This window comes from Bos javanicus, chromosome 25 (genome assembly GCF_032452875.1).
Source record: "Bos javanicus breed banteng chromosome 25, ARS-OSU_banteng_1.0, whole genome shotgun sequence".
NCBI classification, from domain to species: domain Eukaryota; kingdom Metazoa; phylum Chordata; class Mammalia; order Artiodactyla; family Bovidae; genus Bos; species Bos javanicus.
This window is the reverse complement of record NC_083892.1, coordinates 21171731-21198645: the sequence shown is the minus strand read 5'-3', so window position 1 is coordinate 21198645 and position 26915 is coordinate 21171731. Positions and strand designations below refer to the sequence as shown.

Sequence of the window (26915 nt, the reverse complement as noted above, 5' to 3'; positions counted from 1 at the left end):
AGGGCGCTGGGATGAGCACGACTGATGCGTCCAGCCTCTTAGAGCCCTCGGCTCGGCCCAAGGGTATGACCGAAGCAGGCAGGGATCCACAGCCCAGGTGGGTAATTTCTGGATGTTCTTGCTTCAGGAGTTGACCTGTAATTTATATAATGTGAAGTTCACCATTTCAAAGTCGTCTTCAGTATATTCACTGTATTGTGCATCCATCACCCCTCTAATTCTAGAACATTTCCGTCAGCTCAAAATTGCAAACCAGTTAGCAGGCACTCCCCGTTCCTCCTTCCCTCCTGCCGTTGGCAACCACTAACCTCGGTCTGTATGGTTTGCCTGTTTGAGACATTTCATTTTGTGACTGGCTTATACTTAGCATAAGGTCCATGTATGTTGCTGTTCGGTCACTAAGTCGTCGTGACTACGTGAACTGCAGCACTCCAGGTTCCCCTACCTTCCACTATCTCCCAGAGTTGCTCAGATTCATGTGCATTGAGTCAGTGACACTAGCTAACCATCTCAGCCTCTGCCACCCTCTTCTTTGGTCTTCAATCTTCCCAGCATCTGGGTCTTTTCAGGTGAGTCACCTCTTCACCTAAGGTGGCCAAAGTATTGGAGCTTCAGCTTTAGCATCAGTCCTTCCAATGAGTATTCCGGGGTGATGTCCTTTAGAATTGACTGGTTTGATCTCCTTGCAGTCCCAGAGTGTAAGTGCTAGAGTCGTCTCTAGCACCACAGTTCAAAAGCATCAATTCTTTGTCATTCAGCCTTCTGGGCTTCCCTAGTCAGTAAAGAATCTGCCTACAGTTCAGGAGACCCAGGTTTGAGCCCTGAGTCAGGAAGATCCGTTGGGGAAGTAAATGCCAACCCACTCCAGGCAAGGATACTGGACAGAGGAGCCTGGCAGGCAACAGTTGGACCCAAGTGAGTGACTAAACCACCAACACCAGCCTTCTTTAGGGTCCAGTTCTCACAACCATACATGACCACTGGAGAAACCATAGCTTTGACTACATGGACCTTTGTTGGCAAAGTGATGTCTCTGCTTTTTGATACACTGTCTAGGTTTGTTATAACTTTCCTTCCAAGGAGCAAGTGTCTTTTAATTTCATGGCTACAGTCACCATCCACTGTGATTTTGGGGCCCAAGAAAATAAAAATCTTCACTGCTTTCACTTTTCCCCCTTCTGTTTGCCGTGACGTGATGGCCATCTGGTCCAGATGGCATGATCTTAGTTTTTTGAATGCTGAGTTTCAAGACAGCTTTTTCACTCTTCTCTTTCATCCTCGTTAAGACTCTTCAGTTCCTCTTCACTTTCTGCCGTTAGAGTGGTATCTGTGTATCTGAGGTTGTTGATATTTCTCCTGGCAATCTTGATTCCAACTTGTGATTCATCCAGCTTGGCATTTCACATGATGTACTCTGCATATAAGTTAAACAAGCAGGGTGACAATATACAGCCTTGATGTACTCCTTTCCCAATTTGAAACCAGTCTGTTTTTCCATGTCCGGTTCTAACTGTTGGTTCTTGACCCCCATACAGGTTTCTCAGGAGACAGGTAAGGTGGTCTGGTACTCCCATCACTTTAAGAATTTACGATAGTTTGTTGTGATCCACACAGCTGAAGGCTTTAGCATAGTCAGTGAAGCTGAAGAAGATGTTTTTCTGGAATTCCCTTGCTATCTCTATGGTCTAATGAGTGCTGGCAATTTGATCTGGGTTCCTCTGCCTTTTCTAAACCCAGCTTGTATTAATACATCTGGAAGTTCTCGTTTCACACACTGCTGAAGCCTGCTGTTGCTTATTCGCTCAGTTGTGTCCAACTCTTTGTGACCCCATGGACTGTAGCCCACCAGGCTTCTCTGTCCATGGAATTCTCCAGACAAGAATACTGAAGTGGGTTGCCAGTTCCTTCTCTAGGGAATCTTCACAACCCAGGGATTGAACCTAAGTCTCCTGCGTTGTAGGCAGATTCTTTACCGTCTTAGCTACCAGATGGTAAAGCTAGGCTAAAGCCTAGCTTGAAGGATTTTCAGCACAACCTTGCTAGCACATGAAATGACCACACTTGTGTAGTAGTGTGAATATTCTTTGGGATTGCCTTTCTTTGGCATTGGAATGAAAACTGGCCTTTTCCTGTCCTGTGGCCACTGCTGAGTTTTCCAAATTTGCTGTCATATGAGTACAGCACTTTAACGGCATCATCTTTTAGGATTCTAAATAGCTCAGCTGAAATTCTGTCATCTCCACAAGCTTTATTTGTAGTAATGCTTCCTAAGGCCCACTCGACTTCACACTCGAGGATGTCTGGCTCTAGGTGAGTGACCACACCATCGTGGTTATCCAGAGCATTAAGACCTTTTTTGTATAATTCTCTTGTGTATTCTTACCACCTCTTCTTAATCTCTACTCTTTCTGTTAGGTCCTTACTGTTTCTGTCCTTTATTGTCCCCATCCCCATCCTTCATGAAACATTCTCTTGATATCTCCAATTTTCTTGAAGAGATCTCTAGTCTTTCCCATTCTATTGTTTTCCTCTATTTCTTTGCGTCATTCATTTAAGAAGGCCTCCTTATCTCTCCTTGTTCTTCTCTGGAATTCTGCATTCAGTTGGATTTATCTTCCCTTTCTCCCTTGCCTTTTGCTTGTTTTCTTTCCTCAGGTATTTGTAAAACCTCCTCAGAAAACCACTTTGCCTTCTTACGTTTCTTTTTCTTGGGATGGTTTTGGTCACTGCCTCCTGTACAATGTTAGGAACATCCATCCATAGTTCTTCAAGCACTCTGTCTACTAGATCTAATGCCTTGAATCTATTCATCACCTCCACTGTATAATCATAAGGGATTTGATTTAGGTCATACCTAAATCATCCCAAGATAGGCACAATAAAGGACAGAAATGGTAACGACGTAATAGAAGCAGAGGCAATCAAGAAAAGATGGAAAGAATACAGAGAACTCTACAAAAAAGATCGTAATGACCCAGATAACCAGAATGGTGTGTTCCCTCACTCACCTAGAGCCAGATATCCTGGAGTGTGAAGTCAAGTGGGTCTTTGGAAGCACTGCTGCCAATAAAGCTAGTGGAGGCAATGGAATCCTGCAAAGCTATTTAACTTCCTAAAAGATGGTGCTATTAAAGTGCTACAATGAATATGTCAGCAAATTTGGAAAACCCAACAGTGGCCACAGGACTGGAAAAGGTCAGTACTCATCCCAGTTCCCAGGAAGGGCAGTACTAAAGAATGTTCAGACCACCAGACAGTTGCACTCATCTCCCGTGCTAGTAAGGGAGCTAGACTTCAGCATTATGTGAACCGAGAACTTCTAGATGTTAAAGCTGGGTTCAGAAAAGGCAGAGGAACCAGAGATCAAATTGCCAACATTCGCTGGATCATAGAGAAAGCAAGGGAATTCCAGAAAAACATCTACCTCTGTTTCATTGACTATGCTAAAGCCTTTGACTGTGTGGATTATCACAAAGTGTGGAAAACTTTTAAGGAGATGGGAATACCAGACTTTCTTACATGTCTCCTGAGAAACCTCTGTGTGGGTCAGGAAGCAAGTTAGAACCCTGTAAGGAACAACTGACTGGTTCAGGATTGAGAAAGAAGTACAACAAAGCTGTTTATTGTCACCGTGTTTAATAAACTTATACACAGAGCATATAATGCAAAATGTTGAACTGGATGAGTTAACACACTAGAATCAAGATTGCTGGGAGAAGTATTAACAACCTCAGTATGAGGATAACGTCACTCTAATGGCAGAAAGTGAAGAGGAACTAAAGAGCCTCTTGATGAGGGTGAAGGAGAAGAGTGAAAAAGCCAGCTTAAAACTAAATATTATATTGAAAAAACTAAGATCATGGCATCCGGTCTCATCACTTCATGGCAGATAGATGGGGGAAACGTGGAAGTAGTGACAGATTTCCTCTTCTTGGGCTCCAAAATCCCTGCAGATGATGACAGCAGCCATGAAATTAGAAGACAGTTGCTTCTTGGCAGAAAAGCTATGACAAACTTAGACAGTCTGTTAAAAAGGAGAGACGTCACTTTGCTAACAAAGACCGTATAGTCAAGGCTATGGTCTTTGCAATTGTCATGTATGGATGTGACAGCTGTATCATAAAGAAGGCAGAGTGCCAAAGAATCGATGCATTTGGACTGTGGTGTGGAGAAGACTCTTGAGAGTCCCTTGGAAAGCAAGGAGATCAAACCAGTCGACCTTAAAGGAAATCAACCCTGAATACTCTTTGGAAGGACTGATGCTGAAGCTGAAGCTTCAATACTCTGGCCACCTGATACGAACAGCTGACTTTTGGGAAAGACCCTGATGGTGGGAAAGATTGAAGGCAGAAGGAGGAGAGGGCAACAGAGGATGAAATGGTTGAATGGGATCACCGATTCAGTCGACATGGTGAGATGGTGAGGGACAGGGAAGCCTTGCATGCTGCAGTCGCAAAGAGTCAGACAGCTTGGCGACTGAACAGCAACAAAAAGCCTAGAGGTTTTCCCTGTTTTCTTCAATTTAAGCCTGAATTTTGCAATAAGGAGCTCATGATCTGAGCCGCAGTCAGCTCCAGGTCTTGTTTTTTTCTGATGTATAGAGCTTTTCCATCTTCGGCTGCAAAGAACATAATCAATCTGATTTCGATATAGACCATCTGGTGATGTCCATATGTAAAGTCGTCTCTTGGGTTGTTGGAAGAGAGTGTTTGCTGTAATCAGCATGTTCTCTTGACAAAACTCTGTTAATGTTAGCCCTGATTCATTTTTGTACTCTGAAAGCAAACTTGCCTTGCTTGTTATTCTGGATATCTCCTTAATTCCTACTTTCGCCTTCCAATCTCCTAGGACGAAAAGGACATCTTTTTTTGGTGTTCGTCCTAGAAGATGTTGTAGGTCTTCATAGAACTGATCAGCTTCTTCTGCCTCAGTGGTTGGGGTGTACACTTGAATTAACTGTATGTTGCATGGTTTGCCTTGGAAACAAACTGAGATCATTCTGGCGTTTCTGAGATTGAATTCAAGTACTGCATTTTGTACTTTTTTGTTGACTATGAAGGCTACACCATTTCTTTTAAGGGATTCTTGCCCACACGTAATAGATAAAATGGTTATATAAATTAAATTCACCCATTCCCATCCATTTTATTCACTGATTCCTAAAGATGCTGATGTTCACTCTTGACATCTCTTGCTTGACCACATCCAATTTACCTTGATTCATGGACCTAACATTCCAGGTTCCTCTGCAATATTGTTCTTTACAACATCAGACTTTGTTTTCACCACCAGACACATCCACAACTGAGCGTCGTTTCCGCTTTGGCCCAGCTGCTTTATTCTTTCTGGAGCTCTTAGTAATTGCCCTCTACCCTTCTGCAATAGCATATCGGATACTTACCAACTTGGGGGTGGGGTGGGGCTTATATCCTGGTATCATTTTTTTGACTTTTCATACCGCTCATGGGGTTCTCACGGCAAGAACACTGGAGTGGATTGCCATTTCCTCTTCCTGTAGCCCACGTTTTGTGAGAATTCTCCACTGTGACCTGTCTGTCTTGGGTGGTCCTGCACGGCCTGGCTCAGAGCTTCACTGAGGTACACGTGCCCCTTCTCCAGGACGAGGCTATGATCCCTGAAGGGGATGTTGCGGCATGTATGTTGTAGCGTGAATGAATTCTTTCCTTTTTATGACCAAACAATATTCATTATGTGGAGATACCACTTTTTGCTTATTCATTCATCAGTGGTTGGGCATTTAGATTGTTTCTACATTTTGGATATGATGAGTCAAATTTCTATGAACGTTTACATACTATTTCTTTTGTGCATCTAGTGGAGTCTGTCTTAAACCCTGGAGTGTATACCAAATGTTGGACATGCTAACGTTAGCTCAAGAAGGAACCCCAGATGCACGTAACCTAGCCCCCCTTCTCTGACAAATGAAGCAATACCAATATCAACAGAACCAATGATACTGGCAGCCAGGACCTACTGAGAGCTGAGATATGCCAGGCAGGGCGCCGAGCCTTCCCACAGGCTGTCTCATTCCAGCTTCATGATGACCCTCAGGAGAAAGTAAATGTGTGTTATGTGTTTGTCAGTCAGTCATATCGGACTTTTTGCGACCCCATGGACTGTAGCCGGCTCCTCCATCCGTGGGATTCTCCAGGCAAGAATACTGGAGTGGGTTGCCATTTCCTTTTCCAGGGGATCTTCCCAACTCAGGGATCAAACCCAGGTCTCCTGCATTGTAGGCAGACTCTCTATGGTTTGAGCCACCAGGGAAACCTAAGTAAATGTTTGTTTCCTGCTTTAAAAAGAGGAAACCGAGGCTCTACAAGGTGTCTTGGCTGGCCTTAGAGCTGGCCGGTGCCTTTGAGCCCAGGCTCCTCTACCTCCAGAGACTATGGGACATCGGGTGTGCAGGATTAACTCTGTCCTTAGCTTCCTAATTCATTTGAAAGCCCTCTGAGGACAGAAACACCATCATCTAGCTCTTCTGTGTCCCCTCTGCCTCTCCTGGAGGCATTTATAAGTGAAACCTATCCTTTGTGACCTGTGGAAACCAGACCTTGAGTTGGGGTTTGGGCTTATACTGGATCACGTTTGATCTAACAGCATATGTTGCAGCTTCCATGTTCAATATGGAAGCCATTGGGCTAAGCACTTTGTGAGCACTGGTGCATTTAAGTCTTGGTCACTCTGCACAGTAGACTCTTAGCTCCACTTTTCAGAGGAGGAAACCAAGGCGTAGGAAAGCTAAGGAGTGCAGGAGGCAGTCCACGGAGTGCTTAAGAGCACGGACTGGGGACGAGCTAGCCTGGCTTTGAATGTTGTTGTACCCACTTGTCCTTGGCCAGGTGACGTGACACAGCCTCTCGGTGCTCCTGTGTCCTCCTTTCTGAATGGGGTTCACAACAGCACCTACCAGGTTGGGTGGTTTGGAGCCTTAACAGTGATCACAGAATATAAAAGCAGCCTTGCAGGTTCATGGCACCACCCTTTGTCACAGAAGTCAGGGGCCAAGCCAGGAGTCCAGCTGGGCTGGATGAGCTGTCCCTGAGCCACACTGCTTCTCCTGAGTCCGCTGTGCCAGGGCAGGGCTGGTTTGTCCCTCTTCGGGGCAAGGATGGAGGGAGAGGATATGCCAAAGAGGGTGTGGATCAGGGAGCCGGTGCACCTCCATCCAACTGCTTACCCACCAGCCTCGTGACCTTAAGCGTTAATCCCTCTGTGCTTTACCTCTTCATCTGGAAAAGGGAAATTATAAGAGTGACGGCCTCATGGATTGTTGGGAGGATTAAAAGCTCTGCAATGTGTGTGAATTGCTTCTCTGGTGGCTCAGATGGTAGAGAATCCACCTGCAACGCAGGAGACCCAGATTTGATCCCTGGGTTGGGAAGATCCCCCTGGAGAAGGGACCAACTCCAGTATTCTTGCCTGGAGAATCCCATGGACAGAAGAGCCTGGTAGGTTACACCTTGTGGGATCGCAGAGCCGGACACGACTGAGCAACTAACACCACCACCACCGGGGTGTGTGGAACGCTTGTAGCAGTGCCTGGGAACCTGTGCCGTGTCTTTGGGGTCATTATCATTTGGTGATTGCCTCTGCCTGTGTTCCAGGCGTTCCCCCGGACGAGAGCCCCCGGCGTGGAGGGCCTGCCGGGCCCTACCTTCAGTCTCAGCGGCTTGCGCTCTATGCCCAGGCTGCTGAAGCCCTGCTGAAGAGCGGTGCTGCGTATCCATGTTTCTGCTCACCCCAGCGGCTGGAGCTCCTGAAGAAGGAGGCCCTGAGGAACCACCAGACGCCTCGGTGAGAGCCCCAGCCTGTCACTGTGCCTCCCCAGGGGTGGCTGTGTTCGTTCATTCCTGCTGCATAACAAATGACACCCAACCTACCTACCTCAGGGTTCTTCCAGGTCAGGAGTCTGGGCACAGCTTAGCTAGCTCCTTCAGTTCAGGGTTTCTCAAAGCCACCATCAGGGTCTAGGCAAGCCTTGCTGTTGCCTCGATTGCTGGGCTCGCCGAGGATCTACTTCCATCCCTCTCAGAGGCTGTTGCCTGGAGACAACAGTCCCAGCCGAGTGGGCCTCTCTCTACGGGGCAGCTCACTGCTTGGCAGCTGGCGTTCCTTCAGGCGAGCCGGGGAGAAGGCGGTGGGCAGGGAGGGCAGCGAGCAGGGTGGAAGCTGCAGCCTCTGCGTCACCCAATCGAGGAAGTGACGTCTCGTGGCTGCGTTGTGCTCTGGTCACCAGAAGGAAGTCAGGAAGGCCAGCCTGCGTTCCAGGGCAGGGAGGACACAAGGCAGAAACACCAGGAGGGGTATCTCTGGGGCCGGGTCAGCTCTGCCTGCCGCACTGGGCCTCAGGCGTGTGAGGTCATTTAAATTCTCTCTTATTTGGGAACTTCCTGATGGTCCGGTGGCTAAGACGCTGCACTCCCAATGCCGGGGGCCTGAGTTCAATCCCTGGTCAGGGAGCTGGATCCCACATGACGCAACTTCAGAGTTCACGTTGTTTAGTCGCTCAGTCGCATCCAACTTTTGCGACCCCATGATCTGTAGCCTGACCCCATGGACTGTAGCCTGCCAGGTTCCTCTGTCCATGCAGTTTCCCAGGAAAAAATGCTGGAGTGGATTGCCATTTCCTTCTCCAGGGGATCTTCCCGACCCAGGGATCAAACCTGCGCTTCCGTGTCTCCTGCATCGCAGGTGGATTTTTTTTTTTACTGCTGAGCCACCTAGGAAGAGCAAGAGTTCACATGCCACAACCGAAAAAAAAGATCCCGCGTGCTGGCACAGCCAAATAAATGTTTTAAAATAATTCTCTCTTTTTAGATGAGTAAAATCTGTCTCATGTTCAGGAAGGTGTATATGCAAAGATCTGTCCCAGCCCTGACTCTGGCTCTCCAATTCCTTCTCCAGAGACAGTCCAAAGGTGTCTCCTGCAGAGACATGTAGTGCAGACCCTGATGAATGCGTGCCATTTCCCCTCCTTCTCTGCTCAATTGGTATCACACATATCGTATCATGCAGCTTATAGATGCCACTGACTGTGATGAAGATCAGTCTATGTGAGTCCATAAATTTCCTTACGCTTGCAAACTATTCTGTCACAGGGCTGAGTCCTCACTCACTTCATCAGTTCCTTACTAATGAACATTCATGTTACCCCTAATCTTTTGTATTAAAAATTGAGGGTGCTGAGGAGCAATGTTGATGTCCATCATTTTGCATGTCTGTAGAGTGTGTGTGCTGGGTTACCTCCCTAGATTTGGAGTTTCAGGGTCAGTTTGCGGCTTTGATAGATACTGTATAGTGGCCCTTTATTAGCTTGTATTCAAGCTAATAGCATTGCATTCAAGTTCCAATGTCAGTGAACTCTTTGGACACGGGCTTGGATATTCATACAAGGTCACGACATTCACTGCAGCATTGCTTTTTAAATCATAAACAGTCTTTTTGCCCTTTGACAGGTTATTTTTTTTAAATTACCATCATGCTCTGTCTTGGAATCCACGAAGCCATTTATGATTGAACATTTAGGTCAGTGTCAAGGACAGTGCTTTCAAGTGTTACATTTGTGTGTCAGGACACTTCTGGGAGCAAGTAACAAATACTCTGTTTAAAATGGACAAACTGGAGCTTCTCATACTTTAATGTGCAGAAGAATCACCTGAAGATCTAGTTAACAGGCAGCTTCTGATGTAGCAGGTCTGGGGAGGGGCTGAGATGCTGCATATCTGACAGGCTCCCAAGTGAGGCTGATGCTGGCGGTCCACAGACCACATTTGAGTAATCAGAGCATAGACCACGTAGACATTTGTCTTCTCATTCAGCCGGAGGTGTGGGACTCCAGGACGAAACCAGCAGCTCTGAGAAGGCGGGACTCTCTTGTTCTCTTTCTGCCTCCCTTGCTGCCTCCCTCCCTCAGTCAGTTCCAAGTGGCTGCTGCAGCTTGTGGCTCACTTGGAGAGAAAAATCTTTCCCAGAATCTTCATCATCCCCTACCTGCCAGGCGTACATCTCTTTGAATCTCAGTGACTAGAATGGTCCAGTGTGGACGGGTCAGTTGTATAGAGGAATAGGATTGCACACTTAGCAACACCCCTCGTGATTCACCCGCTTGGGTGACATTTGACAAGGAAGGATATCAAGCAAGGAAGAAAGGAAACAGACTTGAGCCTGCTGTGCTATGTTATTACACTTAGTTCTCCCACACAACAACTTTATTATCCCCATTCAAGACTGAAGAAACTGCTGAGAGAGCTAAATGACCCGCCCAGGGTCACAGTTATCAGAGACACAGCTAAGGCTCACGCCCATCATCAATGCTCTTAGTAACTCTTAGCTCCCGCTCTGCTTCCCAACAGGTATGACAATCGGTGCCGGAGCCTGAGCCAGGCGCAGGTGGCCCAGAAGCTGGCCATGGACCCCAAGCCTGCCATCCGCTTCCGCCTGGAGGGGGAGGCGCCAGCCTTCCAGGACTTGGTATACGGCTGGAATCGGCATGAGGTGGCCAGCGTGGAGGGGGACCCAGTCATCCTGAAGAGCGATGGCTTCCCCACGTACCACCTGGCCTCCGTGGTGGACGACCACCACATGGGCATCAGCCACGTGCTGCGGGGCTCCGAGTGGCTGGTCTCCACCTCCAAGCACCTGCTCCTCTACCAGGCCCTGGGCTGGCAGCCCCCACAGTTTGCCCACCTGCCTCTGCTCCTCAACAGGGATGGCAGCAAGCTGTCCAAGAGGCAAGGGGACATCTTCCTGGAGCATTTTGCTGCCACTGGCTACCTGCCAGACGCCTTGCTCGACATCATCACCAACTGCGGTTCAGGGTTTGCAGGTACCCACTCCCCTGAGAGGTCCTGGCGGGACCATAGTTGTAAGGAGCTGGGGCCTTGGGTCAGGCTACCTGGCCTTCAGTCCCAGCTGTGCTGTCCAAAGGCTGTGTGATTTTTTTTTCTAGTTAATTTATTTTATTGTGGTTTGCGGGCTTCTCACTGTGGTGGCTTCTGTTGTTGAGGAGCACAGGCTCTTGGTACATGGGCTCAGTAGTTGTGGCGCACGGGCCCAGTTGCTCCGAGGCGTGTGGGATCATCCTAGATCAGGGGTCAAACTGGTGTCCCCTACATTGCAAGGTGAATTCTTAGACACTGGACCACCAGGGAAGCCATGGCTGTGTGATCTTATATGAGTTATTTCTCTTTATTTGTCCACCATTTATTGAGCCAGTAATCTCTGGTCTCAAAGGAGCTTATGATCTGTGAGCCTTGGTTGCCTCATCTGTAAAATGGAGCTAATTAAGTGTCTTCCTCTCTGAGTTAAGTTCGGGTTCACTGAGCTCCTATGGGGCACCAGCACAGTATCTGCTACACGATAAGCACAAAAACCACAGATCCTGTGATTATTGCGGTTATTAGAGTAGAGTAAGTATGTACTCTGGGAGTATTACTAGTATTGCTACGAGCCTAGTTTATTTCAAGCTTGACCCAAGACGTCAGGCCCACATCTTGATGACGCACAAAGTAGAATGACCTTTGGTCGGGTGGTTTCTGAAAACATGGCCATAAATAGCCTGCCTACTGCTTTTTCTGCTCTTGTCTTATTTTAGCCTTAAAATACCCATGAGAGGGATGTATTATCACCACTTTGTTAGAAGCTTATGAGGCCCAGAGAGGTTGAGTAACTCACCAGAGTGACACAGCTAGTGAAGGATGTGGCACAGGCGCAAAGCTGACCAGGAGGCCACTGACTGCGTGGGATGGAGCTGCGGCTCGAGGGAAGCAGCTCCTGGCTCAGCTTTCTCACTCTGGCTGCAGTTTGAAATCCCCCAGGAAGCTTGTAAAGTACACTTCTGCTCACACCCCATCTAAAACCAGTCAATCGGGATCCCTGGCGCATAGCCAGACAGTTGAGCAGGCTGTTCTTGCAGCTCATGTCTTTGAGGGCAGTGAGGGTTGATTTGGGCAGATTTTATTTTCAAGCTTTCCCCCTTAGTGACAGAACCCTTTCTGCAAATGAAAGCTCATCCAGACCCTTGATACATAAAATGACTAGAAATCAAATCTGTTTGGTCACCCTTCCTTGTGATTGAAAATGCAATGGTGATGGGTGGTTTACAAAGGGAATGGGGTGTTGGAACACTGAGCAGCTGGGCCTCTTCACTTGCAGAGAACCAGATGGGTCGTACCTTGCCAGAGCTGATCACACAGTTTGACCTGAGCCGGGTCACCTGCCACTCAGCCCTGCTGGACCTGGAGAAGCTTCCAGAATTCAACAGGTGAGCGGGGAATCTGGAGCATTTGCCCCTGGGAGGAAAGGGCGCACCTGCTGATGCTGGGTCCCCATGGCAGATGTTTTAGTGGGGTCTGGAGTCACACTTGATTTTGACTGTGGTCTTAGGCGTCTAGTGCTGTGCGACCACAGGTAAGTCACCTAATCTCCTCGAGCCTCTGTTTCCTCTTCTCTAAAATGGGACTATTACCTTGTGACAACAACTCCTGCATGGTCTCTCCCTCCATCGGGCCAGATCCATGGTGCCAGACCCTAGCAGGCTCCTCCAGTACTGGAGGTGTAGAGGCAGCCTCAGAACTGAGAGCTCAGGGATCATGAGGCTGCCTGCCTTGGCCTCAGAGCACTGTCGGGGTGATGGGGCAGAGGCCAAAGGAGTGGCCCCTCTATCAGCCACTCTGGGGAGCAGGGATCCAGCAAAGAGAGGTGTCACGTATCTGGGTTTGTTTGCTGTCCTGTTCCATGACCAGCCCTAGGTTCTGGGCTCATGTGAAGGCTGGAATGGTAATACATTTTTTTAACTTGCTGAGAATTTTTTAAAAAAATGGGGCCAATAATAGTACTGGCCTTGTGCCACTGTTCAGTTAAATTAAGCCTCAAGCTATTTTGCACAGAGAAAGTGCTCAGTAAGATGGCAGGTTTATTCTTTGTCATCAGTGTTACGCTTGATCAGCCTCTCCCCTACCCAGCCAGGACAGTGAGTGAGTGCTGTCCCTTGCCATGTTTTTCACATCTCAAGTAGTTCTTCCCTCTGAGGGTTTCCCTGGTGAGTCAGTGATAAAGAACCCGCCTGCCAACTCAGGAGACACGAGTTCAATCCCTGGGTTGGGAAGATCCCCTGGAGAGGGAAATGGCAACCCATTCCAGTATGCTTGCCTGGGAAATGCCATGGACAGAAGAGCCTGGTGGGCTATAGTCCATGGGGTTGCAAAAGAATCAGACACGACTTAGAGACTGAACACCACCACAACTTCTCTCTGAAACCTCCAGCCACAGTTACAGTTTGGATCCCTGTTGCCATATCTTGGGCTAAGGGCATTAGTGGGAAAGCCAACGGACGGGTCTGTAGTTAGGGGGGCTGGGACTCCTAGATGCCTCCTCTTGAGCTGGTTTGGGGACAGGCTCTCAGTATTTTACTTGCGTGAGCCCAGGGGGTTCACGTCAACTGCATTTGCCTCAAGGATGTTACTTCCCCCATAAGTTGGGGTCACTTGTATGATTTTGCCCTGTTGTGCATTTAACAAGAGCAAGATGTCAAGAAGTTAAATGATGAGGCAGGTTCAAGTTCATACTGTCAGATCAGATTAGATCAGATCAGTTACTCAGTTGTGTCCGACTCTTTGCCACCCCGTGAATCGCAGCACGCCAGGCCTCCCTGTCCATCACCAACTCCTGGAGTTCACTCAGGCTCATGTCCATCAAGTCATTGATGCCATCCAGCCATCTCATCCTCTGTCGTCCCCTTCTCCTCTTACCCCCAATCCCTCCCAGCATCAGAGTCTTTTCCAATGAGTCTACTCTTCGCATGAGGTGGCCAAAGTATTGGAGTTTCAGCTTTAGCATCATTCCTTCCAAAGAAATCCCAGGGCTGATCTCCTTTAGAATGGACTGGTTGGATCTCCTTGCAGTCCAAGGGACTCTCAAGAGTCTTCTCCAACACCACGGTTCAAAAGCATCAATTCTTTGGCACTCAGCCTTCTTCACAGTCCAACTCTCACATCCATACATGACCACAGGAAAAACCATAGCCTTGACCAGACAAACCTTTGTTGGCAAAGTAATGTCTCTGCTTTTGAATATGCCATCTAGGTTGGTCATGACTTTCCTTCCAAGGAGTAAGCGTCTTTTAATTTCATGGCTGCAGTCACCATCTGTAGTGATTTTGGAGCCCAGAAAAATAAAGTCTGACACTGTTTCTACTGTTTCCCCATCTATTTCCCATGAAGTGATGGGACCGGATGCCATGATCTTCGTTTTCTGAATGTTGAGCTTTAAGCCAACTTTTTCACTCTTCATCAAGAGGCTTTTTAGTTCCTCTTCACTTTCTTCCATAAGGGTGGTGTCATCTGCATATCTGAGGTTATTGATATTTCTCCCAGCAATCTTGATTCCATCTTGTGTTTCTTCCAGTCCAGCGTTTCTCATGATGTACTCTGCATATAAGTTAAATAAACAGGGTGACAATATACAGCTTTGATGTACTCCTTTTCCTATTTGGAACCAGTCTGTTGTTCCATGTCCAGTTCTAACAGTTGCTTCCTGATCTGCATATAGGTTTCTCAAGAGGCAGGTCAGGTGGTCTGGTATTCCCATCTCTTTCAGAATTTTCCAGTTTATTGTAATCCACACAGTCAAAGGCTTTGGCGTAGTCAATAAAGCAGAAATAGATGTTTTTCTGGAAGTCTCTTGCTTTTTCCATGATCCAGCAGATGCTGGCAATTTGATCTCTGGTTCCTCTGCCTTTTCTAAAGCCAGCTGGAACATCAGGAAGTTCACGGTTCACATATTGCTGAAGCCTGGCTTGGAGAATTTTGAGCATGACTTTACTAGCGTGTGAAATGAGTGCAATTGTGTGGTAGTTTGAGCATTCTTTGGCATTGCCTTTCTTTGTGATTGGAATGAAAACTGACCTTTTCCAGTCCTGTGGCCACTGCTGAGTTTTCCAAATTTGCTGGCATATTGAGTGCAGCACTTTCACAGCAGCATCTTTCAGGATTTGAAATAGCTCAACTGGAATTCCATCACCTCCACTAGCTTTGTTCGTAGTGATGCTTTCTAAGGCCCACTTGACTTCACATTCCAGGATGTCTGGCTCTAGGTCAGTGATCACACCATTGTGATTATCTGGGTCATGAAGAACTTTTTTGTACAGTTCTTCTGTGTAATCTTGCCATCTCTTCTTAGTATCTTCTGCTTCTGTTAGGGCCATACCATTTCTGTCCTTTATCGAGCCTATCTTTGCATGAAATGTTCATTTGGTATCTCTGATTTTCTTGAAGAGATATCTAGTCTTTCCCATTCTGTTGTTTTCCTCTATTTCTTTGCATTGATCTCTGAAGAAGGCTTTCTTATCTCTTCTTGCTATTCTTTGGAACTCTGCATTCAGATGTTTATATCTTTCCTTTGCTTTTTGCTTCTCTTCTTTTCACAGCTATTTATAAGGCCTCCCCAGACAGCCATTTTGCTTTTTTGCATTTCTTTTCCATGGGGATGGACAGGGATGGACATGGTCTTGATCCCTGTCTCCTGTACAATGTCACGAACCTTGTTCCACAGTTCATCAGGCACTCCATCAGATCTAGGCCCTTAAATCTATTTCTCACTTCCACTGTATAATCATAAGGGATTTGATTTAGGTCATACCTGAATGGTCTAGTGGTTTTCCCTACTTTCTTCAGTTTAAGTCTGAATTTGGCAATAAGGAGTTCATGGTCTGAGCCACAGTCAGCTCCCGGTGTTGTTTTTGCTGACTGTATAGAGCTTCTCCATCTTTGGCTGCAAAGAATATAATCAATCTGATTTTGGTGTTGACCATCTGGTGATGTCCATGTATAGAGTCTTCTCTTGTGTTGTTGGAAGAGGGTGTTTGTTATGACCAGTGCATTTTCTTGGCAAAACTCTATTATTCTTTGCCCTGCTTCATTCCGTATTCCAAGGCCAAATTTGCCTGTTACTCCAGGTGTTTCTTGACTTCATACTTTTGCATTCCAGTCCCCTATAATGAAAAGGACATGTTTTTTGGGTGTTAGTTCTAAAAGGTCTTGGAGGTCTTCATAGAACCGTTCAACTTCAGCTCCTTCAGTGTTATTGGTTGGGGCATAGACTTGGATTACTGTGATATTGAATGGTTTGCCTTGGAAACGAACAGAGATCATTCTGTCGTTTTTGAGATTGCATCCAAGTACTGCATTTCGGACTCTTTTGTTGACCATGATGGCTACTCCATTTCTTCTGAGGGATTCCTGCCCGCAGTAGTAGATATAATGGTCATCTGAGTTAAATTCACCCATTCCAGTCCATTTCAGTTCGCTGATTCCTAGAATGTCGACATTCACTCTTGCCATCTCTTGTTTGACCACTTCCAATTTGCCTTGATTCGTGGACCTGACATTCCAGGTTCCTATGCAATATTGCTCTTTACAGCATCGGACCTTGCTTCTATCACCAGTCACATCCACAACTGGGTATTTTTGCTTTGGCTCCATCCCTTCATTCTTTCTGGAGTTATTTCTCCACTGATCTCCAGTAGCATATTGGGCACCTACTGACCTGGGGAGTTTCTCTTTCAGTATCCTATCATTTTGCCTTTTCATACTGTTCATGGGGTTCTCAAGGCAAGAATACTGAAGTGGTTTGCCATTCCCTTCTCCAGTGGACCACATTCTGTCAGATCTCTCCGCTATGACCTGCCCATCTCGGGTTGCCCCATGGGCATGGCTTAGTTTCATTGAGTTAGACAAGGCTGTGGTCCTAGTGTGATTAGATTGACTAGTTTTCTGTGAGTATGGTTTCAGTGTGCCTGCCTTCTGATGCCTTCTTGCAACACCTACTGTAGTGGTGGGTATTTCTGCTTTTGTTTATTTGGGGGGTGGGGGAGTGGGGAGGGATGCTGCAAGGCTTGTGGGATCACAGTTCCCCGACCAGGGATTGAACCCGAGCCATGGCAGTGAAAGCGCTGAGTCCTATAACCACTGGACCACCTGGACCACCGCGCAACTCCCACTGGGCATCTCTTGCATGGGACATTCAGGAACAAGTGCAACATGCACGTTGAATGCAGCTTGTATACCACCTTTCTTATGGAGAAAGTGACATCCTGGGGAGAAATGGGGTCAGAACAGACGATACTTGGTGACCCATTCCAGTCCTCCCCAAAGCACGAGGGGAGTCAGAGGAAGATGGCCGTGGCTTTTGCTTGCGGTTGAAGCCCGCAGGTTTCATACAGCTGAAGCTGTTCGCTTTAGGTAGCTCTGTAATCAAGCCGCTGCTACGACTCTTTCAGTAGCAGTACTAGAGATAGTGGTGCTGGGGACTTGGTGAAGGTAGTGATAATAACTGACGTTTCTCTAGCATGTGCTGTGTCCCAGGCGTGGATCCCTGGACCTTACGTGGATTATCTCAAGCATGGCCACTAGGGTCTCTTGATTTCTTTCTTCCCTCTGCCTTGTCTAGTTACAGAGGTTGTAGAAATAGCTTTAGTACAATTTCATGTGATTTATCTTCATCTGTTTTGCTGTGCCTGGCAGGCAGTATGTGGGATCTTAGTTCCTTGACCAGGGATGGAACCTGTGCCCCCTGCAGTGGAAGCGTGGAATCCTAACCACTGGACCACCACCAGGGAATTCCCTTCATTCATTTTAGAAACTAATGTTTTGGGGCCACGGCATCCTCCGGATTGCTTCCCAGAGGGTCTTGTCCTTCCACCCTCTGCCTCACCTAAGCCTCTGTTCAGATTCCCGGCCCGTCTCCAGCTCCCAGACATGGCGGCCACACTGGCCTTGTGCTCAGTGTACACAGACAGCCCCTCCTTTACTCCGCCCAGCGCCCTGTGAGTGAGGCTCCGTTGTCCCCATGGTAACAGAGGAGCGTCCTAAGCCCTGTGTGCTCTGAGCAGTGAGTGCATCCCACTGCTGCAGATGTCTGGCAAGGCTGGCTTCACTCACAGGCCTACCCGATCTCAGAGCTCATGAGATGGTCACCCATCCCTTGCTGCCTGCCTTTCTTCTACACCAAGGACAGGAGGGCACGCACCTCCAGAATGGCCTTCGACCCTGTGCTGTTCATGCCCTGGGGTCCCTCCAGTCCTGCCAGGGACAGGGTGAGGGCAGCCCGGGGACTGAGGACCGACAGGGCCTGGTTTGAGGCTTGGAGTCTTAGAGGCTCTGCTGCTTCTGAAGCAGGGAACAAGGTGGTTAGAAGAGTTCTGAAAAGGAGAAAATTTGACCTGACAGCAAAACTTGAGCTTTTTAACTGAGTCCTGAATTCAAATGATAGCTCAGGGGAGGGCAGCGGGCCAGGTGAGATGCACTGGGGAGCTGAGTCATGGGCAGACTGTCGGGAGTCTCCCCGCTGCTCCATCCCGGCTGGAGGGAGAGCATCCCCTGGAAGGAGTCATTCTGCAAAGCCCACCCGCTCCCCTGGGGAGGAGGGTTTTGGCAGGGCTGGGGGTGGCCGCAGCAGCATGGTCCCTTGGCTTCTCCTGCAGGCTGCACCTCCTCCGGCTGGTGGGCGACGAGACGCAGAGATGCCAGCTGGTGGGCCAGCTGCAGGCGCTCGTGGAGGAGGCATTTGGGAGTCAGCTGCAGGACAGAGAAGTGCTAGACCCAGCCTACGTGGAGAGGATCATCCTGCTGAGACAGGTGGGTCAGGAGCCTGGAGACCGAGGGAGCAGGTGGCGCCCCACTCCTCCCCCTTCCCATGTCAGGATCCCCTCCAACTCCCAGTGCATTCAGTGATTACCTCTCTCCCCAGGGTCACATTTGCCGCCTGCAAGATCTGGTCTCCCCAGCGTATTCCTACCTGTGGACCCGCCCTGCGGTGGGTCGAGCACAGCTGGGTGCCATCTCAGAGAAGGTGGACATCATTGCCAAGCGTGTGCTGGGGTGAGTTCCCACAGGTGGAGCTCGGGGTCTGCACCTGCCTCCCCTGTCTCCCTCCCAGGGCCCTCTCCACTCCAGGGCTTGGCGGTCAGGCCTGCAGTCTGGCGCCAGAGCTAGCGAGAGGTCTCAGTGAGAGGGTCACTCATGGCACTGAGAACCCCAGGCTCCCCCGGAAGATGCAGTGGTTCTGGCTCCAGGATTAGACCCACCTGGGTGCCATTGCAGCCCAGCCACTCACTGACCCAGTTAATTAAGTTGGTGCAAAAGTAATTACAGTTTCACACTCTGAAATCATTATCACATCAGATCAGTCGCTCAGTTGTGTCCGACTCTTTGTGACCCCATGAATCGCAGCACGCCAGGCCTCCCTGTCCATCACCAACTCCTGGAATTCACTCAGACTCATGTCCATCAAGTCAATGATGCCATCCAGCCATCTCATCCTCTGTCGTCCCCTTCTCCTCCTGCCCCCAATCCCTCCCAGCATTAGCGTCTTTTCCAATGAGTCAACTCTTCACATGAGGTGGCCAAAGTACTGGAGTTTCAGCTTTAGCATCATTCCTTCCAAAGAAATCCGAGGGCTGATCTCCTTCAGAATGGACTGGTTGGATCTCCTTGCAGTCCAAGGGACTCTCAAGAGTCTTCTCCAACACCACAGTTCAAAAGCATCAATTCTTCGGCACTCAGCCTTCTTCACAGTCCCAACTCTCACATCCATACATGACCACAGGAAAAACCATAGCCTTGACTAGACGGACCTTTGTTGGCAGAGTAATGTCTCTGCTTTTGAATATGCTATCTAGGTTAGTCATAACTTTCCTTCCAAGGAGTAAGCGTCTTTTAATTTCATGGCTGCAGTCACCATCTGTAGTGATTTTGGAGCCCAGAAAAATAAAGTCTGACACCGTTTCTACTGTTTCCCCATCTATTTCCCATGAAGTGATGGGACCGGATGCCATGATCTTCGTTTTCTGAATGTTGAGCTTTAAGCCAACTTTTTCACTCTCCACTTTCACCTTCATCAAGAGGCTTCTTAATTCCTCTTCACTTTCTGCCGTAAGGGTGGTGTCATCTGCATATCTGAGGTTATTGATATTTCTCCTGGCAATCTTGATTCCAGCTTGTGTTTCTTCCAGTCCAGCGTTTCTCATGATGTACTCTGCATATAAGTTAAATAAACAGGGTGACAATATACAGCCTTGACGAACTCCTTTTCCTATTTGGAACCAGTCTGTTGTTCCATGTCCAGTTCTAACTGTTGCTTCCTGACCTGCATACAGATTTCTCAAGAGGCAGATCAGGTGGTCTGGTATTCCCATCTCTTTTAGAATTTTCCACAGTTTATTGTAATCCACACAGTCAAAGGCTTTGGCGTAGTCAATAAAGCAGAAATAGATGTTTTCCTGGAAGTCTCTTGCTTTTTCCATGATCCAGCAGATGCTGGCAATTTGATCTCTGGTTCCTCTGCCTTTTCTAAAACCAGCTTGAACATCAGGAAGTTCACGGTTCACATATTGCTGAAGCCTGGCTTGGAGAATTTTGAGCATTAGTTTACTAGCGTGTGAGATGAGTGCTATTGTGTGGTAGTTTGAGCATTCTTTGGCATTGCCTTTCTTTGTGATTGGAATGAAAACTGACCTTTTCCAGTCCTGTGGCCACTGCTGAGTTTTCCAAATTTGCTGGCATATTGAGTGCAGCACTTTCACAGCATCATCTTTCAGGATTTGGAATAGCTCAACTGGAATTCCATCACCTCCACTAGCTTTGTTCGTAGTGATGCTTTCTAAGGCCCACTTGACTTCACATTCCAGGATGTCTGGCTCTAGGTCAGTGATCACACCATCGTGATATATCCAGGCTCAAACACATCTTCATTCGTCAAAATTGGAACCATATAATCAACGCATTTTTGCCAACGAGAAATAAGTTTGCTTATTCCTGGAGCATAAAAATCTATGCTTGGGATAGAAAGTGATGTATAACAAAACCACGTTTATTTAAGAATCTATTCCACTATCACATGGCAAAGTTCAACAAAGCAAAACTGTTAATTACTTTAGCACCAACCTAATAGTTCACCTGCCAGGCAACTTCAGTTTGTCCAGTTTCCTGCACGTCCTGCACCCTCCCCTGCAGGGCGGAGGTGATACTAGGTCTCATTGTTCACAGTCACAGAGCTCTTTAGATGGTGAGGGCACAAAGTGCAACCGAAACTGGCTTAAGCATGAGGGGAGTGATTCGTGTACATCACTGCAGAGGCCAGAAGGGCCGACGTGAGGCCCAGGTTAATGCAGGGGCCAAAAATCATGGCACCGACACCTCGTGTCTCCCTCTGCCCCTTTGACTTTGTGCCGCACACTCCCCCAGGCCGGCTGCTCCTTCTGCAGAGGTTCTGTATTAGATGGATACGTGCGTGTCTCCCTTACCTGCATTCGGATCAGGCAGTTCAAGGCTGAACGGCTTCTGTCCATGTCTCTAGGGTCCTGCTGTCTTTCGGTTTTGCCTACGCTCTCCCTCTCTCTGTCTCTGTCTCTCTTTTTTTTGGCTACCCTGGGTCTTTGTTGCAGCAGGAGGACCTGTTGCAGAGCACAGGCTCAGTGGTGGTGGCACGTGGCCCAGGTTTTGCTCTTGTTCGCATGGTCCGTGGTGGCTCACGTTCAGCCAGAGGAGGAAGGAGGAAAGGGAGAGGGGACGGGGCGTTCCTTGCCCTTGAGGCCCTGGCTTAAAAGTTATACATGTTTCCACTCACATCCTGCTGGCCTTAACGCCTGCCTTGTGGCCACGCCAAGCTACAAGGGAGTCCAGAAAATGTAGTTTTTACCTTGGTGGCCACATGCCCAGCTGAAGATGGTGTTAGTACACGTGAGAGGGAGAAAGGATCCTGAGAATCAAAAGCTGCCTATCTCACAGTCCCCACTGAGGAGGTAAGAGGGCAGAACCGCAGACCCTGACTCCAGCCGTGTCCTGAAATTCACTCTGATGGGGCCTGATTGGCCGGGTTTTTCTGCTTCTGAAGCAGTCACAGAGGCCTGGAAAATGTGATACATTGACCAGCTTAGGTTAGGTCATATGCGGGGCTTTGAGTGGTCTCCCAGCCAGAGCTTGTGGGCTGATGGTGGAGCCAAGTCATTCTACATGGAGTGTTGGGGCCCTGGTATCAGGAGGAAGGGGAATGTGGGCTGAGCAGCAGACTCCACAAATGTCCATTTTACTTAACTTCCCAGTTTGTTGTGAAGATTATGTTTGATAGGAATAGCAAACACTTGTTTGTATACTTGCTTACACACTTGTGTGCAATGTTACATATCACATACGTTGGATACGTAGATAGTCAGCGCGAAGCTGCTGTATAGCACAGGGAGCTCAGTGCAGTGCTCTGATGACCTAGAGGGGTGGGACCGGGAGTGGGAGGGAGGTTCAAGAGGGAGAGGAGATATGTATACAGATGGTTGATTCATTTTGTTGTACAGCAGAAAGTAACACAACATTGTAAAGCAATTACGCTCCAATAAAAAAATGATACACACAAGATATGTGCACATGTATATATGCTCATGGCAAAGAACCCGCCTGCCAAGGCAGCGGACGAGAGACACCGGCTCCATCCCTGGGTCAGGAAGGTCCCCTGGAGAAGGAAATGGCAACCCACTCCAGTATTCTTGCCTGGGAAATCCCACGCACAGAGGAGCCTGGCGGGCTACAGTGCCCAGGGCTGCAGAGTCAGACACGACTGAGCACCCATACACGTGACACGATGTATGCTGTGCATGCGTGTATACCCTGAGGTTCTCAGCAACCTAATAAAGGAACTGCTCTTGTTATCCCCACTCTGCAGATGAGAAAGTTGAAGCCCCAAGAGGCTCAGTAACTTGTTTAAAATCATGCAGCTGGTAAGGTGGAGGAGCAGGGATTGAAAGTCCAGCTGGCTGGGGTGAGAGAGTGGATGTAGTGTCGTGTTCTCTGTTGCTTCTTCTTGGTGTGAAATGCTCGAACAGCACCTGATAACAAGAAACCATCACTATACCGTTAAAACATACATTCTGAAAAGATAAGAATATAATTAACGTGGCAAAAATACAAACAGTCCAAGAGGGTTTATAGCAAAAATTGTCTTCCCTCGTACTCAGTCCCCAACAGAAAGACAGTCCCAAATAGCAGTTTCCTTTGTGAAAGGTCTACATAGTCAAGGAAATGTGTATATAACTCCATTCTTGCAGACTTTTTATTTAAAATTTAATTGTTATTAGTTCATTCAGACCTCTTGAATGTGGGTTTAAAACCTAGAAATTATTTTTAAATGTATATATCAGAATCCTATTGTTTAAAAATAATATTATTTATTTATTGATGTAGTTTTGGCTGTGCTGGGTCTTCACTGCTATGCAGGCTTTTCTCTAGTCAAGGCATGCAGGGGCTACTCTCGAGCTGCTGTGCATGGACTTATTACTGTGGTGACTTCTCTTGTGGAGCTCAGGCTCTCGGACACGTGCTCAGTATTTGTGGCTCCCGGGCTCTTGAGCGCAGGCTCAGCGGGTGTGGCTCCCGGGCTCTCGAGCGCAGGCTCGGTAGTTGTGGTTCCTGGGCTCTCTGGCGCAGGCTCGGTAGTTGTGGCTCCCGGGCTCTAGAGCGCAGGCTCAGTAGTTGTGACACATGGGCTTTGTTGCTCCTTGGCATGTGGGATCTTCCTGAATCAGGGGTTGAACCTGTGTCTCCTGTATTGGAAGGTGGATTCTTTACCACTGAGCCACAGGGAAAACCCATGAATCCCATTTTTAATCCTTATCCCTCATCTGCCCCATTCCAGAACCCTCTCTGGATTTACTACTCTTTTTAATTATATCTAGATAATGCTTATTTTCCATCTCTTTACACAAAAGGTACAATATAGTATAATCACACTGGTATGTTTTGGGGGTTTTTGGTTTAATTTTATTATTTTTTTATTGAAATACAGTTGATGTACAATATTGTTAGTTTCAGATGTACAACATAGTGATTCAGTATTTTTATGGATTGTACTCCATCTAAAGTTTACGAAATAACAGCTATATTTCCCCGTCTTTTGTGTTTTTTTGCTTGTTTGTTTTTCACTTAACAGCATATCTTTAGATCTGTCCAGGCTTAGAGAGCATCCTCCTCTCAGCAACACCTAATCCCTTATCATACCACTTCACCATGATTTATTTAACTCGCCTCCTGTTGATGGACATTTGCTTCCAAATTTGCTGTTACAAACAATGCCGCAGTGAATAACCTTGAATAGACACCGTTAAGCACCCTTGCAAGCATATCTCCAGGCTAAATTTCCCTGAGGTATTATTAATAATACTCTGTTAATTTAGGACATTCCATATGAGGCTGCCCTAGTTTACCAAACTAATGTCTTCCCTCCCCACACCTGCCATGGGATTAGGTTTTAGGGACACTCTGGGGCTCCCACTCAAGGCAGGAAAGCTGACACCCACATGTTGAGCAGCAACCAGTTCTGTCGAAGGCCCTCTGCCCATGCCAAGTCCTGGGCCAGCTCTTATTAACGTGTCCTGGCTGCCATCACAGGCCTCCTGGGGCCTGTCACTTTTACCAGCTCCTTGGCAGCCTGCTTCCCCATAATGACATTGAGGAGCTTGTTAGTTTTTACCCCATACTACACTTTTTTTTTTTTTTTGAAGTATGGTTGATTTACGATGTTGTGTTAATTTCTGTGGTACAGCAAAATGATTCAATTATACATATAGATACTCGTTTCTATATATCTATACATATGGATATTCTTTTCCATTATGGTTTATCATGAGATATTGAATATAGTGCCCTGGGCTATACAGAAGGACCTTGTTGTTTATCTATTCTATATGTAACAGTTTGTATCTGCTCACCCCAAACTCTCAATTTTTCCCTCCCCCCACCACACCCTCCTTGGCAACCACAGGTCTTTTCCTTATGTTCCGTAGATATGTTCATTGTATCGTATTGTAGATTCCACATAGAAGTGATATCACATGGTATTTGTCTTTCTCTTTCTGACTTGCTTCACTTAGTATGATAATCTCTAGGTCCATCCATGTTGCTGCAAACCGTATTTATTACATTTTATATTTTCAACATTTCCTCTTCTCCATTTCATAAATAACAGCAGTCACGTGGTTTAGTTTTAAGATGCAATAAGAATGGTTACGTTTCTCAAACTGAAACTGAATTGCTCAAGTACTGGAGTGAGTAAGGAAATGTGCCCGGGAAGGCCGTTGGTTCCAATTTCCTCATGAACCCTGTTCCTGAGCTGGAAGCCTGCCAGCTTCCCAGTAGGTCAGCGTGGGGGATGGAGTGTCTAGCCATTTCAGGAGTGGTCAGTGTCAGAGCTGGCGTCAGAGATTGTCTACACTAGTGAAGGTCTCCAGCCTTGGCCCGTCTTTAGCTCTGCTCCCATCTCTTGCTCCAATTCCAAATCAGGGCTGGGATGAAATTTTTGCAAGTCTGGCCCTTACTAATTAGGAACTTTCTCTTGAGCTCAAACGTGCTTTTGGAAGAGGGTCTCAGCTGGACTGCCAGGAAAGTGGGGAACGGTTGTTGGCCCGTTGTACCTCCCAAGCTGTTGCAGTTTGTGGGCAAAGAATGGTTACAGCAAGTGGTGGCAGGGCCATCACTGATGTTGGGTTCTCCTGATGTCTTTCTTTCTGCTCTTCTCTGAACATCCCCTGGAAGTCTTTGTTTATTTATTTGGTCGCACTGGGTCTTCGTTGCTGCACGCAGGCTTTCTCTAGTTGCGGCGAGCGGGGGCCACTTCTTCATTGGAGTGTGCGGGCTTCTCATTGTGGTGGCGCTCTTGTTGTGGAGCACGGGCTCTAGGCTCACGGGTTTCAGTCGATGAAGCACTCAGGCTCAGTAGTTGTGGTGCATGGGCTATGATGCCCTGAGGCATGTGGAATCTTCCTGGACCAGGGATCGACCCCAAGTGCCCTCCTTTGGCAGGTGGATTCTTATCCACGGTACCACCAGGAAAATCCCAGAGGTCTTGAAGCTGTGTTTCAGAGCATTTCTCAGAGGGCTTCATTCTTCCGTCCTATATCTAACTCACTCGTAAGTTTCTTTTTAGATCCTCTTGCAATGTCTCTGAGCATTTGGATATAATAAATAATAGCTAATATTTAACTTTTTATTGAAATATAAGATCTCATACTTCCGAGTTCTTACTGTCTGTTCGGCCAGGGTACTCCTTGCTTTACAAGTTTTAACTCAGCCCCACCATAGCTCTGTGAGGTGCAGAGACTATTATTATCCCCATTTTACAGGTGAGAAAACTGAGGCATGAAGATTGCATGACACAGGTGGTAATTAGTAAATCCTCTTACGGTATCCTCCGAGTTTCCATTTTTTATGCACACTTGGCTTGGAGTCTCTGTGTTTGTAGTCCCTTGGTTGCTATTTCTTCACCAACTAGGATGGGAGTAGTAGATATCTCCCTCCACTTCCAAGCAGGCTTGAACATTGATTGTGCTATTAATTTATTAATATGTTGTAGCTGATGGATAAGCTTCTGAAGTCCTCCCTTCCACCCACTTGCCATTGGCCTGTGCTGGCCCCTCATAGACTGGCTCTCTTCTAGACTTTTAGAAGGACCTGGTACGAACTTAACTCAGGACGTGCTGAATAGAGAACTGAAGAAGCTGTCAGATGGTCTGGAAGGCATCAAACACAGTAACGTGATGAAGCTCCTCCGAGTGGCCCTCAGTGGACAGCAGGTGAGGCAGGCGGCTGGACTGGACTGGAGCCCTCTTTTATCCACTCAACTGACATTCACCAACAGCACTAAGTGTAGTTTGAGGGCTACAGAGATGAATGAAACATGACCACCTCCCCTCATTCAATCATTCAACAGATAGTATCTACTGAGTACCTACCATGTACAAGCACCATGCTAGGTGCAGTGGATCCAGTAATGAGTGAAACACACATGCTCCCCCTCTTGAGGGGGCTGGCAGTTGATTAGGGGAAGGGACATACCAACCCAGGGAGAGCAGGCCC

The 26915-nt window shown here is 47.5% G+C and overlaps 1 protein-coding gene across 2 annotated transcripts in view; it reads left to right on the top strand.

Moving 5' to 3' along the window:
- The window catches only part of EARS2 (glutamyl-tRNA synthetase 2, mitochondrial), a 40264-nt gene that overhangs the window by 5011 nt on the left and 8338 nt on the right, over positions 1-26915 (top strand). Inside the window, exons 3-8 of one of the 2 annotated variants that reach the window (XM_061401422.1) lie at positions 7629-7818; positions 10377-10849; positions 12178-12286; positions 18503-18656; positions 18769-18899; positions 26497-26632. In XM_061401422.1, the coding sequence (XP_061257406.1) occupies positions 7629-7818; positions 10377-10849; positions 12178-12286; positions 18503-18656; positions 18769-18899; positions 26497-26632 (1193 nt within the window). The remainder of the gene's footprint in view (positions 1-7628; positions 7819-10376; positions 10850-12177; positions 12287-18502; positions 18657-18768; positions 18900-26496; positions 26633-26915) is intronic. The other variant, XM_061401423.1, reaches the window with a different exon arrangement.